We start from the raw sequence: 17,099 nt of genomic DNA, 5'->3' as shown, positions 1-17,099 counted from the left end.
CCCGCCCGCCCATGTACAGAGATTTGGGATATATGATAAAGCACTGTGTATGAAGTAGTAATGATAGAACAACTCGGATGCATTTTGTTACTATTTATGTTTTATTATTATTTTGTTAATTGTAGTTTTTACAACAACTGATTATTATAAAAATAGCAATACTAGTAATAATTTTTAATTAGAAAAAACTACAAAAAATAACAGCAACATAATGAATTTAAAAGAAGAAAATAAAAAGCACAAATGAATACATGAATAAATAAATATACATTTTAAATATATATAAACATGTACAAAATGTATATATAAATGTGTACAATACAAAATTTAATAGTGAGAGTAATGTATTCACGCTACAATTGCAAATATACTACTGCTAGTAGTGATTGTGTGATTGTAAATATTCACTGTATAATAACTAAATTTAGGAAAAAGGTTTATTTTAGACCCAATAGTTCACAACCATAGGTTGTTGACGATTGCCAAGGCATTGCATATAGTTTTCTCTAACCCTACCCCACATATCAGTATCGAGGCCGGTACAGCTATTGCATTGTAAATAATTGGTAAATCACTGTTGTGTTTTTAAAATATATATATATATGTATATAAAAAAGTATACATCGTGAAAAATGCATTACAAAATTATGTAGCCTATATTACTTGTAGAATTCAGAACACTGCATTTTAGGAAATCCGGTTTTCAAAAATTTACGAAGGAGCATACTCCCGAATCCCGGCATGTTAACTCGAGTATATAAGAAAGTTGCTCAGTCTTAGGAGAGTACCACCATCAATGAATACAAAGGCTATATAAGTGGAACTCCGTACACTAGTCGGAATCATGATAGTATTAGTTCCGTGTAGAAATGTAGTTAAATTTTTTTAAGCATCCCTACTTATTTTCAAGGGATGGGGGATCCTAGGGGTCAACTGCCACGCCAATGCTGGAGCAAATCTTCACATTCGGGAAAAAAAGATGTAGACATTGGGATAAATTAACTGGTCTGAAGGTCAGGGCTTGCAATATTATTCAGTGTCATTTTAATCAGTTCAGATAATGCTTCCATCACTTTAGTGGTACGGACTTTCAGTACATTCTTTGCCGGTCTTCGACGCGTACTCCAGACACAACTTTTCCCCCTTCACTTGCATCAGGACGAACCTCTGGCCGTCAGACAGGACGTTGAACAACGGCACAGTGGAGATGTTAACGTCGTGCTGATAAGCTAACTGCTGTAGAACCAGTAGCTCGACGACAGCTTGTGCAAACGCTCTGCTGTTCATGGTAGAAGGCGTCTTTGCTTCCATGCACCCAACTGGCTTGCCGCCGCGCGTCAGAAATAAGAAATCAAATTTACAGGTAGGTAGGTAACCCAGTTCAATTTGTGACTCTGTTCTAAGAGTAAGTCCCAGTTCCGGGCACATTTTCCTCAATATGGCTGACAGATGGATCCTGACGTCTGCTTCCGTGGCCAACACATTTTCGAGCTCGGGATTCGTGTTAGACGCATCAAACATGTCCATAGTCTCCTGGACGATCTTATTCATTTTTCCAGACTGATCATCTACTCTGTCAGTATCAATAAGCAGCTGCCCAATGTGTTCTTCAATATTCATGTATCTGCTTAACATTTCTAAAGTCCAATTGCTCCCACTTATCTGATCGTCACGGTGGTAGTGGAGTTCCGTGAAAAATATCCTTGATATGGACTGTGGTCCGTAGGACTCAAGTGAACGCTTTTCCAAATATGTTCTTGGCGTGAAACTTGGCGTGAAACTTGGCGTCAGATCAGACACAAAACTTAGCCACTGTGGAAGTGAATCCGTTGTTTCAGTATTGAAGTCCATTTCTGAAAATGCGGAGAAATACTTTAATACAAGGGTGGGACACAGTTTCAGTATTGGAGTCCATTTCTGAAAATGCAGAGAAATACTTTAATACAAGGGTGGGCGTAGGGTTTCCAATGACCGGAGGGAAGATCTCAGAAACCCCGAGATCCACGTTGATATCTGTTAAATGCACCCCGGTGTTTACACGGGATAAGAATGCAACGTTTGTGTGTGTGTGGGATGGGGGTGGGGGTGGGGGTGGGGGAGGTTCAATCAGTAAATCAATCAATCAATCAACCAATTAATCATTTTTTTACTAAAATAAAAATTAGTAAATTAATTAAATCAACTTGAAAATCTTGAGACTTGTCATCTCAAGGTTGGGGAAGGAGGCTTTACTCCATGCCCCTCCTTAGCCCCCCACATTTACAACCAGTAACCAATTACATCAGACACTGTGTACGCCATACTAGTATGTCTAGGAGACGATGTGAATTAGATATTGTTGTTTTTGTGTCTGGACCTACATTAGACCTGTGCAGGTTAAAAGTGATTCCCATCCCAATCCATCAGACCTGTGGATATCGGGGAGAGGATGTGAAAAGGCTTGTGATCTCCCACTTTAGGACCATAAGATTGTTTTTCTATTAGACCTATATAGGTATAACAAAACAAAAACCTTTAAAACAGCTCTCAACCCCAACGTAATCTAATCTAATCTAATCTAATCTATATATATATATATTACAACCAAAGAATTCCATTTACTAGTATAAACAAAAAAAAGAAGAAGGATTTTAGGGGGGAATCTTGATAGTGTGTTACACGCATTACCGAGTGGCATCAGTTTATACGTACGTACACATTCAACACACTAAGTTGTTTTCCATAATTCTTTGCAGACAACTGACAAAGAAACAAAGATGGTGAACATGCTATATTTAGCCACAAATAATCCAGGAAAGCTCTTATCGTCCAATACAAAACTTTAAAAAAAAAAATATTATTGAGTAATTTGTAGTTATTTATTACAAATAAATGTGAAAATAACCAAATTCCATCCAAAGATCGAAATGTCGGTGGAGAAGCCCACCTTTGACTATTAATTTTACAGACTGAATTGATGAATCTGCATAACTACTAATATTTACTAACACCAAAACGTACATAAAACATAACTTATTTAGTTTTAAACGGTAACCCATAACAACTGTCATGAAAACAAATTACAACAAAAAAAAACACACACACAAAAACAACGTTCTATGCAAATAAAAAGGATATATATTCTTAGCAAATTACCATCATATTGTATTAATTAAAGTTTAATAAACCTCATTTTTAATACAGGGACCAACACAAAATGCTAAGGTATGCAGTCTCACCAACATTGTTACTTGTAATCAATTATTTGTTTCACGTTAGATGTTCTATCTGTTACCCTCATCCCTGTATCAAAAAGCTCTTGTTGAGAAAATATGTCATAGTATTGTTGTGTTAAAAATCAAAGCTGATACTAGTAACGATAATAGTTCTAAAAGTAAAGATATTTATTTATTCGCTAGCTATATACCACCTGTCAACAGCACATACTATGAACATGTTAACACTGATTTATTCACGACCCTTGAAGATCACATACGTAGATATACTGAATTAGGGACAGTTATTGCGGTTGGCGATTTTAATAGTAGAACTGGTACTGCTCTCGATTATATTAGCAATGATAGATTGCCCGATTGTTCAGCTTCTTTTTTAAATAACATGTTCCAATATATACCTGACAATGCTAACATCGCATCACGCTACAGCGAAGATGGAACGGTCAACCATTTTGATAGGAAACTATTATCTCTTTGTAAAAGCAGTGGTCTATGAATTGTGAATGGTAGGCATGAAGGAGATAGAAGTGGTAGCATTACATTTTATAATGCAAACGGCACAAGCCTTATTGATTACTTGCTTGTTAGTGATTCCTTGTTAAGACAAATTCAAGAATTCAAGTCAGGCATATTTAACTGTTTCTCAGACCATTCACCAGTTAGTTTTAAAATAACCCATTTATTTAACCATACCATTACAGAGATACAAGACAGTCAGTCACATACCAGTATAAAATGGAATGGCGTAAACACTTTAAAGAGTGTTGATGAACTTACTGAAAATATTGACGAGTTATTGGCTTTTTGTACTATAAATGATAATAGCCACGAAAATGTCAATGAATGTGTAGATAACTTTGTACACAAACTCAGCGAAATCATACAGCCTTATTGTTCAGTTACAGTTAAGAAAGCAAATCCAAAGAAAACAATGAAAGACGCCATTAGTCATGACGATAAGCCTTGGTTTAATGAGTTGTGCAGGAAACGCTATCTTGAATATAGAAAAGCCATACAAAAGTTTAATGCAAATAAAAATAATATGAATAGAATTGAGCTTGTTCGTGCTAAACAAATATACAAGACACTGCAATATAAACTTAAACGAAAATACAAATCTCAACAGGGTAATATACCCTAGGAAATTCTACAAACACTTTCAAAAACGTAAGCAAGGAATAAAATCTGACTTGACAAATGACGAGTTTTTCGTACATTTTAGTAACCTTGCTTCGAATGAACCAAATATTAATAATGAGGTTGACGATTTTTATCCAGTTTTGATAACAGTACTAGTGACACTAATGACAATTTACTGGATAGTGAAATCACGGATAACGAAATAGCCAATGCAATATATAAGTTGCAGAAGAATAAAGCTTGTGGTCATGGCAATGTTTTAAATGAATATTTTATTAATTGTGTAGGTGTTTTAATGCCATGTTTACTTTTATTGTTCAATGGCATTTTTAAAGCGGGATATTTCCCCAAAAGCTGGGCAGTAGGTTGTATCGTCCCAGTTTTTAAGAAAGGTGATAAGAACGACCCCGACAACTATAGAGGTATAACCCTGGTCAGCTGTTTGGGAAAATTGTTCATTTCTATTTTAAATGACAGGCTTCTAAAATTGGATGAAAAAAATAACGTTATTTCTGATGCGCAGTTTGGTTTCAGAAAACATATGTCCACAGTTGATGCTATTTTTATATTACAGTTTTTGATAAATCGAGCACTGAAAAATAAGAAACGATTATATTGCTGCTTTGTAGACTATAAAAAGGCTTTTGATTTTATAAACAGACAAAATGTGTTGTACAAGCTAATTAAACAGGGCATAGAAGGCAAAATGTTGGCAGTTATAAGATCTTTATATGACAACGTTAAATGCTGTGTGAAATATAATAACGTAATAACGTGTGTGTAAATGGCTTATTGCAAGGTGAGGTGTTATCACCAATATTATTTTCTATGTATGTAAATGATTGTGAAATGCAATTCATATCAGACAATTGTCCATATATTGAAATACAAATGTTAAACATATTTCTACTAATGTATGCTGATGACATGGTACTTCTTTCCGAGACGCCAGAAGGGTTACAGTCTATGTTAAATACCCTTGAATATTACACCACAAAATGGGATCTAACCGTTAATACAAATAAAACGAAAATAGTAGTCTTTAGAAATGGGGGTAAACTTAAAGATAACGAGAAATGGGATTATGAGGGTCACCAGTTGGAGGTAGTAGACGAATTTAACTATCTTGGATTGTTACTAAGTTATAATGGTAAATTTAATCGGGCACAGAAAAGACTGGCAGAACAAGGACGTAAAGCACAATACTGCATCATGAATATTTGTAATAAGAACTATTTTAATATTGAAACGAAGTTAGCGGTATTTGATACCTATGTAAATAGTGTTCTTAATTATGGATCGGAAGTCTGGGGTTTTCACTCAGCACACGACATTGAGAAAGTGCATAAACAATTTTGTAAACGTTCATTGGGTGTACATAATAGAACTTGTAATTACTTTGTTTATAGAGAATTGGGACGATTTCCACTAGCTATTATAAGAAAGCTGATAATTTTTAAATATTGGATAAACCTTGGTAGTACCAGTAATTGCTTTCTAAAAGCTGTGTACGAGGAAATGTATGAGTATGGAGATATTTGGCTAACGAATATTAAGCCGGAATTAGATACGCTTGGGCTAAGTTATATGTGGAAATCGACCCATACCCATATCTGTTTTTATTACATAATTAAAGAAAGAATATTTGATGTATTTAAACAAAAATCCTACAGTTTAATAACAGCGTCGCCAAAAGGATCACTATATAAACACTTAATAAAGGAATATCAATTACAAACATATCTGACGAAGCCAATTGATTCACGTAATATAAAAGAAATAACGAAAATGAGAATTTGTGCACACAGGCTAAATATTGAAGCTGGTAGGTAAAAAAATATCGAGAGAACACAAAGAGTATGTACATTATGTAATATTAATGAGATTGAGGATGAGTTTCATTTTATTTCTTCAGTGTCCACGATACGAAACTTTAAGAAATAGATTTATTAAGAAATACTCCAAGAAACCCAGTGCTTTTAAACTAATACAGCTATTGTCAACTACAAACAATAAGGAGATAAATAACCTTGGCAAATACTTACTACAGGCGAACAAACTTATGACGCAGGATATATAAAAAAACAAAACGAAATGATTTCAACACTTTTTTTGGATAATTCGGCACATAACATTACTACAAACAACTTACTAAAACGCAAAAGAAACGCAGGTTCTCATTAAATTGGATATAAAATATAAAAAAAAACAAAACGAAATGAAGATTTCAACATTTATTTTGGAGCTACACCAATTCGGCACACATTGGTGTTGGAAATTTTTGATTGAATTCCTTTTTGGCTATGTTTCATGTCATAAAGTAGGGTGGGGGTCCATGTTAAAAATGTGAAAGAGACGACCTGTAGCATTGTCAAAGTCAGTATCGCGTGTGACCACCCTGGGCATTCAAACAGGCAGTGCAACGTCTCCTCATTGAGTTGACAAGCCGTTGAAAGAATGCCTGAGGGAGTGAGTTCCATTCATGGACCAATGCTGCCTCCAGCGCCTGCATATTCTGAGGTTGTCCGCGAGCCTGAAGGCGACGTCCGATTTCATCCCAGACGTGTTCGATAGGCGCCATGTCCGGTGATAAGGCTGGCCACGGCAACGTTGGGATGTTGTGCTGAGCCAGCAACGCCTGTGTTGCCCTGGCAGTGTGCGGCCTGGCATTGTCTTGCTGCAGCAAGCGCACACGTGGGTGAGCGGCAAAGAAGGGAACGACGTGATTGTTGATGACGTCATTTTGGTACACGGCGGCATTAACGCGTTGTCTGAACACATGAAGTTGTGTTCTGTGGTTGAATGAGAACCCACCCCACACCATCACACTACCCCCGCCCCATCGGTCGGCCTGCAGAACGCAGCAGTCGGAGTAACGTTCATGTCGACGTCGCCATACTCGGATTCGGCCATCAGCGTTGGAAACATTGTAACGGCTCTCATCAGTAAACAGAACTTGTTGCCACTGGCCACGTCGCCATCTTTGATGTTGTTGCGCCCACTGTTGACGTTGTTGGCGGTGCCGAGGGGTCAATATTGGTCCCACATAAGGACGGCGGTTACGGAGTCCTGCTGCCCTCAGACGGCGTCGGACGGTATCGGCGGACACTGGACCACGTGGACCACGCACCTGGTGAGCGGTGTTAGCTGCTGGCAGCATCCGATTCCTAAGGTGGGTCACCCGGATGTACCGGTCTAGGGCTGCGGTTGTCACCCTCGGGCGGCCGGTGCGTGGTCGATCGTTCACAGATCCAGTGATTTGGTGACGTTGAGAAAGGCGTGCGATTGTCGAACATGACATCCCAATTGTCTGGCTACAGCAGTACGGGTCTGTCCGGCTTGCAACATCCCGATGGCCATCCCTCGCTGGAGTTGCGTCAGTCGCGGCATTTTTAAAATGTGATTCTGTTGTCCGTTACTACTCAAATTGAATTTATGCGATTAAATCCAGGTGTGTAGGCTTTATAAGCATTTCAATGACTGTGTTTGCACTGGATTCATGATACGGATGATCCAGCACGTGCAAACAACGTGTTTTGAGAATTCGTGACGTCACACAGGTAATGAAATTGACACGCAGGTGGGACTGCGGTGTGGGTGTGTGCCATGTCCTTTAACACAGTTGAGGTTCAATTCCACCAAAGATACTGCTTTACAAAGTGCAATTCTTTCGCATTTTCAGGACCTGCGTTTCTTTTGCGTTTTAGTATATATTTGTGTAACCCATATTGCCGATTGTTTATATATAAATATAGATGGATTTTTTTATCGGTATATGTGTATGTATTTAAGTAAGTCATTCTCCACCATTGTTCCGCACTATTGTACATAATATTGTATTTCATTGTTATAATGCTGATAAGTTGGAAAACTTAACGCAATAAAGAACTTGAACTTGAAACCTAAACAATTTGATGGTACTTTGTGAAGACTTTTTTTATTATTATTTACTCCGACTTTTTTCCAGTTGATAATTTTATAAAATGTTAAACTTTATTCATTATAAAGTTACAAGCCAATTCATCAGTTCCCTTTTCGTTCAGCTCATTAGGGGTCGACCTCTGCTTCTACATCTCTCACAATTGGCATTGTATCCGATTCAAAAATAAATAATAAATAAAATAAAATAAATCTGCCTCAACAACAGTCTACAGTGCGTGCAATTATAGTGATTCTACAATTCTAGGCTTTAAACCAATAACCATTATCAAATATACAAGTGACAAGCCATTTTAAAAAATACAAACACGGAAACTGAAAGAAGGCCTACATCGTGTAATCTCACCTTGTTTGTAGTTGGTGTAATACAAACACGGAAACTGAAAGAAGGCCTACATCGTGTAATCTCACCTTGTTTATAGTTGGTGTAATACAAACACGGAAACTGAAAGAAGGCCTACATCGTGTAATCTCACCTTGTTTGTAGTTGGTGTAATAATGACGCACCAAAAATATATAAATGACTGCTGTACCCAGAGGTCGGACCTTTCTATAAAAGCTAAGTGCCAGTCAAGAAGATAGTTGCTGCCCTAATAGTTACTGACCAGAAACACAAACATAGAAAGTGAAACACAACTTCAGTTCTCACTACACAGATGTCATCTGCCATTGAAACCCATGTTAAATTGCCCAACTTCAAATGAAGATTGCCAATAGAATGGGTTCTCGTTGGTACTAACAACATACACCATTGCGAACATGTATACATTATATAAGCATTTATTTTAACTCCAAAATTTTGAATTTCCATCTCAGTTTTTTGCTATATGACCGCATCTGGCTGTAGTACCGGTCCAAACAAGTGGTTCATTAACCGATTCTCTCCAGTTGTCTCTTGCGCTATACACTCGCGTCCCAAAAGGTCAATGCGTAATATTACAAAATAACATGGGCAAAATACAGCCAGAAGGCTTACATATTGTTTTAATTCTTCACCGTTTCCTAGAAGTGAATATGTGAACCATAACATATGTCATAATTAGGAAACTATAGTGGACCGTGATGAATGAACTCTCACCCGGAAGTCAGCTGTGTTGTGAGACCTTAAAGTCTTTTATCAGATTTGGTCAAACTTGGTTTGAAGTCAGTTTGATAATTTGGGTCATTTACACCATGAAAAGCCATACTAGAGAAATACAAATGGAGAAGAAAGAGCGCAAAACAAGGGCGATTACTTTCACCCAATACATCAAGGGAGTTAACATCAAGTACTAACAGTATCTGGTGTAACCACTTTTTTTCTTCTCTTTGTTTTTTATTGTCAACTTACTGTCAGTTTTTTTTTTTTAATGTTAGAACTTAATGTCTGTGAATCTTGAATAAAGGTATGATCAATGTTAAATCAACAGAAAGTCATCAAAATCGACAAGGTAGAGTTTTTTGTCGTGGGGGTCTGGGATAATTAAAGGTCTACATTTATCAAAAACGTAATTCACTATTGTTTGGAATCTATGTATACATTTTACAATATATATCTGAAGTATCAATAAAATAAATTTTTAATTTTTTTTATCCGTTTTTAATATATTCGCAATAAAATGTCGCGTTTTCCCATCGCTTGCCAAAAAGCCTCTGAATTCCAAGAGTCAAGTCACGTGACCCCGTGACGTGCTAACCGGCATAACATGAACGCGTGATTCGCAGCCTTTCGGTCATTTTACATGGAAGTGGAACACGTGTATTTTTAAAACGCGAAAATGTTATTCTATTGAACTGAATTGTATGTTTGGAATATTGTTTTGAAGATATCTTTCAAATGTGAAACATGGTGAACGATTGTTCGGTGTATGGATGTACAAAAGCTGCAGTTAAAGGTAAAAGAAGTTTGCATATTTTTCCGAAAGACAAACCGACATTGTTTGCATGGAAGCAGTTCTTAAACTGAACACATGCGTATCGAAAAGGACCGTCAAGATGGGATTCGATTTGCAGTGACTACTTCACACCTGGGGATTACGACAGTTATCTAAGATGGTCGATGGGAATGGCACCAAAACTTTTGTTAAAGAACTTGTCTGTTCCCGGAGACAAAAACAAAGCCCGAATGTTAATGCCGACATAACAATATCCCGAACATCGCCCGAAGACCAAAAACAGCTAGGCCTACCGAATGTTAATACGATTTTTTCTAAACAATATTTTTCATACATTTATTGTTTTAACATATACAGTCAGACCTCGTTACAACGACCCTCGTTACTGCGACATTTACACCATCTGACCACAAATTGTCGGGAACAAACGTACATCAGTGTTATTCTGTTCATTACAACGGAATTCACACCTTCCGACACCGACAGAGCAAATTAGGAACAAACGTGCATCCGACGTCTGAAAACACCTCTTTACAACGACATTACATAATCACAGATACCATAGCATAATGGTAGTACACATACCACTTAGATTCCTTGATCTCCTAGTGAGCTGACTGTGTCCGAGCTACCGATGTCTGCGAAATCTGCAGGCATGTATTGCTTTTGCAAATAAGCCTTTAAAGGATTAACTTCGAACAATAAAATCTTCTATTCATATTTTGTAAACGAAACAGGTACCAATCGTAGATGTCTGTAACCAAGTAATGACTAGACTGACGTTGAATGCGCCTTGTTTAATATATTTAATGATGTTTTTTTTTAAACATATTTAATGTATGTACGTGTATTTGTTGTTTTTAATAATAATTGCAATACATTAATTATTTAAATGCTATCCAGTCATCAGTTAATATTAATTAGTATTTTTTCTAAAAAATATTTTTCCTACATTTTGTTTTTTAGCATATATAAATGCATCGTGTTGAGGTGTATCTTTGTGCCAAATATGAACAATGTACACTTTAGCATTAACATTCGGGCTTTGTTTTTGTTCTCGGGCTATGTCCGAGCTCCGGGCTGCAAATAGGCTGACCTATTTTCTTGACTCTACCAATTTCAAGAGTGATTCTGTGTTTGTGTAGGAAACTGTCGTTTGCCAGTGCGAGAAAGCCTGGAGCAGGATCTGTGCAGATAACAGGTGGGAGGTCCGCCAAGAGGGCATAATTCTATGCACAAATGAATCAGTGCCTGACAAATGACATTATTATCAATCAGACAGGCGACTAAAGGATGTAACACATTCCTTAACAACTATGATGACTTGGCGTTCTCGTTTAAGGATATCCGCAGCAAAAAAGTCTCAGGTGGATTACTTGAACTTTGTTCGACAATGGTAGATGGAGTCTTGCGCAGAGCAGCACACTGATGGCAGTTGTTGGATACAGAATCAATGGAACGATTCATGTCAAGCGCAAAGAAGTATCTTTGAACTACCTCCTTCAGTTGAAATGCTGATGGGTGTTTCAGCTGAATATGTAAGACATTGAGGAGACCTAGAACTTGTCATGGAACAACAATACATTCTCGTGTGGGGAATAGTGGATCAGTTAGCTTTACGATGAGGAGACCATCTTTGGCAATGGTTACCGTATTGAGGTAACGTTTAACATCTTTGATGTTAGTGAGCTTCTTCAAGCAGCGAGTACCTTGAATCAGGTGAGAACGGGTACGCCATAAATCCTTGCACTCTTCTTGTAGTGAGTGCCAAGTTAATCTCATGGTGAAGGGTACCCGAGATTTGCCTGACAGTATGACATCTATGAGAATGTGTCGAACAACAGAATTTTCAATCTTTTGGATGAAAGCACATATTTGACATGATATATTGTGACACTCTGGGGCATTTCGGCTAGCAATGTCCGATGGGATATTTGCATTATCAGCTAGATGATGGATGGAGGCTTGATATCTGCTGACTGTAGACAGAAAGGTTGAAACCCGAAGACTTGTTGAAAATTTGCCACGACATAACTTTTCAAAAGCAAGGACGCAAGGTTTGTTATAAGTGAGGATGATAGGTTTCAGACTGGACTGGATGATGTAAGGACTGAAGTGCTTTGTGGCAGCGGTAATCGACAGTGCTTCAATTCCACAAGGTAACCATGTGACTCGACGTGGTCTTAGTTTTGGAAGTCAAACACGATGCTAAAGTAGCGATGCAGTGAAGACTAGCCTGGATATAGCCTTGTTGCCAATTCCATCCTAGAATTGTGGTTGATTGTGGAGTGATTATTGTTTTGTGTGCTGACAGTCGTAAGTTGTTGTGTCGAACAACCGACGCTAAGTGTTGATTAATTCTTCAGGGGTATTTCCGCCACAATACAAGTCTTCAGTGAGGTTAGTGATGACCCCTTCCATCAATAAATCTCTCGGAACTCTGCACATAAAGTTCCTCTAGTGCAGTTTCTGAACCTGGCATACCGCGAAATTGTTATGTTTGTAAAACTGTCTGATCTGCACTCTCAGTGTAAAAGCGCTAGTAGACTGGTGAGATTCAGATAGCGATTCGTTTTGTTCATCGTCATCAGTGTCTGCAGAGTCATTGTTGCCAGCTATATTGATTATTTGTTGAGATTTTAGAAGGAATTTGCAATCAGTTTCAGGAAGGTGTTTGCAACGGCTCAGGAAATGATCATAGGAACGGTCTGTTGCTTTGCATATGGGGCATACCTTGGATGGTCTCCGAGAGATAAAATGCTGAGCCTGTTAGGGTATTTGTTGCAGCCGCCATGCAGAGGAGCGCATGACCGTTGCATCTTCAGTCTAGCCTGAGTACTCGGACTGTAAGAGAGCTATAGACGGACATTTGGAAGGTTATAAGAAGAGTTCCGTGTCAAAGTTCGAACAGAAGATCCTGCTAGTCATATATGAAAACACCCAATTGGATTTTTTGGGCATAGGTTGCATAGTACCAAAGAAGAGAGTTCTGTGTCAAAGTTTGAGGTGCACCATCAAAATTTTACGGAGTAAAAGCAGCTGTGGGTGTGTTGCATTGATTGTTTGTGCAAATACTATTATCCACTGACAATAAATAACTACACTTTTATTTGTTATACACTTGTTATGCAGTATATACCAGGGCCCGGTTGTTCGAAACCTGGGTTAACTTAATCACTGATTAACACTAACTATGAGTTAAATTCCTTAACCCAGGGTTGGCTAATCACTGGTTAAAAAACCGTTGCTGAAACACACTTTTAACTCTGGGTTAGTAAACTCAGGATTAGTTTTCACTAACCCAGGGTTAGTCTTCAATAACTTAGGGTTAAGTGCAGTTAACCAATCAGTGTAAAGTAAATGTACTTCCTGTTGTCAACATTAAATTTGCCTGTCCGTACTGCTAGTGCTTCTGTAATTTTCAAAAATGAACAGCAATAAACAGGAACGGTGAGCAATACGATTTGCTGATAATGTTAGATAACTGTAGATTATGATGCGTAAAATATTGAGACAATTAGTGAAAACAATAAGACAAAAACTAGCGGGAGAAGGCAGTTGCAAAAACATGCCACATTATATTACTAGAGTTGATGACAGGACATTGCGGCATCATCGTTTTGGTTTCGCACACAATAAATAAATCACATATTACTGTAATATTTTATATGTCATATTTAACAGCTTGTATAGTTTTTAGCTTTCATCATTTAAGCTTTTCTATACATTATGAAAAAATATAAATATACTAAGTGTCCTTGTCTGATCAATGTGGAACAGATAATTGTTTTGACAGGGGGTGAAGATTACCTAGAAAGCTATGTCCCATCGTTCACACGTGTTTTAATTTCAATGACGTCAGTATTCGAATGACATCACTTTACATGTTCCTACAATAATAATAATAAACTAATCTAGATATTTCAATTTTTAAAAGGCTCAAAATATTTCAGTGTAAAATTGCTTTTTGATTGTGTGTTTAATAGTTATGAAAACATATGGCTGTAATTAAAAAGCTGCAATAATTTAGGAAATTATATCGTTTGGTGAAAATGGACCTTAAGTGAAATGTTTGATATTGTGTGTAAAAAAGGCTGACCTTGAGCTAGGAATGTCTGATATTTCACCCCCAAGTTAGTTCGCCCCATACCAGTTCGACCCAAACACATTACCAGTTAGCCCAACAAAACAAAGTTCTGTTCGCCTCCACTTGGGGTTTGGTGTATCTGTTCTTGAACGACAATAAGAATAAACAAACATGAAACACACTACGTGTATTATACAACTAGGTAAAATAAGTTTAATGTCACGTAGAAAAACAAATCAAATTATATTTTGGTCCTTACTTTAAATAAAATGTATAATATTTATATATTAGTACACGTATATATGTAATGCAGATTTTAATAAGCTGGAATGAGAGATTGCCCATTACGGCCGTGACACGACAGGTGCTACTAAGTCAAAAGCCCTTCGATATACACCGACAAAACTGCCGTGCTGATAATTACTAGTTAACTGTAAATTAATCATTACTTGCATTTCCTGATGGCGTTTATCTTCTTGATACTTAATTACTAATAACCGCAAATGACCCCATTCGTTAATCTCACTAGTAAGGAAAAGGCATAGAAATACAAATAAATTTTGCACTGTTAATTCTAAAACTGTTACTTGATCACGATGAGTATCTTTTCGTGACCCATAGCTAAATGGCCGATTATAAGCTTTGATTTTTACGTCAGTCAAATAGTTACTCATTCGTGTAATTGTCTAGAAGCCCAGCGCCCTTTCTCATGATGAATAAATTCAACATATCAAGATGTCGAAATTATAAAATAATATTGGGTTACAGTTGAATCTCGTTGGCTCGAACCCCGTCGGTGCTCGAGAAAGTGTTCGACCCATCGGGTAGTTCGACCGAACCATTCGGTCAACATCGGATATTTCCGTAACATAAGTTAGAAAGTTGAATTAGATAGGTGTCAGGACGTGTTCGTGTATACAGATACATGCTGTAATTGGTATAGTAACACCGGTAATAATATAAATAAAATACAAATTTGTAACATTAATTTGTCGAATAACATTCATTGCGCGCGCATACATACAACAGGCCTACATGCATATTATACACCGTGACACGCACACACATACACATAAACATGTACGTCATCGCGTTCATGTAGAATATCACTGATAAATGATAAGGTGATAAAACAAGGAAGCGAAACTTACGTTTAGTATGTTTAGACGTTCATGTTTGTATATTACGTTTTAACATTGTTTCACAAACGATTCAAGCGGTAGAGAGTGATACAAGACAGAACTTACCTAACCCACGATGCCATCACAAACAACTCAGACTAGGTTCAGGAATTGTGCATCCATGTGTTTTTGCTGTTTCTTTTAAATGCTAGAACACTGAGATGTGTGTCCAGGATAGCTTGGTTGAACTTTAATGGGATATAAGCACGAAAATAAAGTTGAACTGAACTGAACTAGAACATGTCTTAATGATGCTACTTTCAATTTACCTACCGGCATCAGTGGCGCAGTGGTTAAGCCATCGGTCTCCAGGCTGGTGGGTACTTGGTTCGGATCCCAGTCGAGGAATGGGATTTTTAATCCAGATACCGACTCCAAACCCTGAGTGAGTGCTCCGCATGGAAAACATTCTTTGTGATCGTACTTAATTTCTGTACATATGTAACCCCTACTGACGTCAAACATCAGTGGTTCCAATTCTAGCCACATGTAAAGCGCCCCTATTATGGGAAGGGTCTACATGGAAATATAATTAAATAGAACAAACGCAAAACAATTTATTGCAATTTATTAAATTGTATTTACGCAAACAAGAAAATCAGTTCATTTTTATTTTTGGATTATCAAAGCTAAATACAGTTTTGGTTGGTTTAACACTCGGATATTATGTTCAATTGAAAATAATAATAATAATCACAAAAAGAGAGAAAGAAAGAAAAAAAGAAAGAGAACGAAAGAAAGAAATTACAATACTAATTACGATAAAATTTAATAACAAAAAACAAGTGACTGAATAATTTGATTTATAAAACAACAATAACCGGGGCCGAAACGTCTGGGGTCGAATGTGTAGCGGGGCCGAAACGTCTCGAAAGCATTAGATACATACTATTAAAAATAGTATTATTCGAATCCGGGTCGTTTCGCCCTAAAACCATTTCGAACTCTGCGTTGTTTCACCCTTAGTCCTATTCACCCAGAGTTGGTTCGCCCTAAATCTCATTCGTACCGAGTTGTTTAACCTCAGCTGGGTATGTAGTATATTTAATGAGAAACCACAGCACATGGTAGTATGCAGTGTGACTGTTCATAAATTAAAGGGACATTCCTGAGTTTGCTGCAACTTGTAATATGTTATCGATTAACAGAGCCTTTTTAAAGATTGTAATTACATATCAAAGATATTTTTTCTGCATAAAATATCAGTAGCTGTATATTAAACGTGTTTTTGATCGTTTTAATATTTATACTAGGTTAAATTTATTTTATTTCCTAAAATATTATATTTTCGTACGTACGAATTTATTTGAAGACAAAATCCAGTTTGGGCTTCTTACAAATATTAAGACGACCAGAAACACATTGAATATACAGACACTGATATTCTAAACAAGAACATATACATGTATTTAATAAGTAAGTTTAATCATAGAAATATTTTATTAGTCGGAAACATCTTACAATGCAGCAAACTCAGGAATGTCCTTTTAATTATTAATGTGAATACATTGTCTGTATATTATCTAAGGCCTGTACGTATTTCATGTATATAGCTTAAGTAAATGATACTGGAAATAAACAAAATTATATTATTTTTATCTGTAAATATAAACACGCAATGTGTGACATCCAAAAATCAATGGATATAGGACAAATCAATAAA

The 17,099-nt window shown here is 36.9% G+C and overlaps 1 protein-coding gene across 1 annotated transcript in view; it reads right to left on the bottom strand.

The window, feature by feature from the left end:
- Positions 1 to 209: 209 nt before the first annotated feature.
- Positions 210 to 17,099, bottom strand: part of LOC121380168 — a 30,749-nt gene continuing 13,859 nt past the window's right edge. Inside the window, exon 2 of the mRNA XM_041508966.1 lies at positions 210 to 1,853. Within this exon, the coding sequence (XP_041364900.1) occupies positions 1,075 to 1,851 (777 nt within the window). The 5' untranslated portion in view covers positions 1,852 to 1,853 and the 3' untranslated portion in view covers positions 210 to 1,074. The remainder of the gene's footprint in view (positions 1,854 to 17,099) is intronic.

Source organism: Gigantopelta aegis, chromosome 8 (genome assembly GCF_016097555.1).
Source record: "Gigantopelta aegis isolate Gae_Host chromosome 8, Gae_host_genome, whole genome shotgun sequence".
Classification (NCBI taxonomy): Eukaryota; Metazoa; Mollusca; class Gastropoda; order Neomphalida; family Peltospiridae; genus Gigantopelta; species Gigantopelta aegis.
The sequence above is the reverse complement of the archived record's forward strand: the minus strand, read 5'-3'. Positions and strand labels throughout refer to the sequence as shown.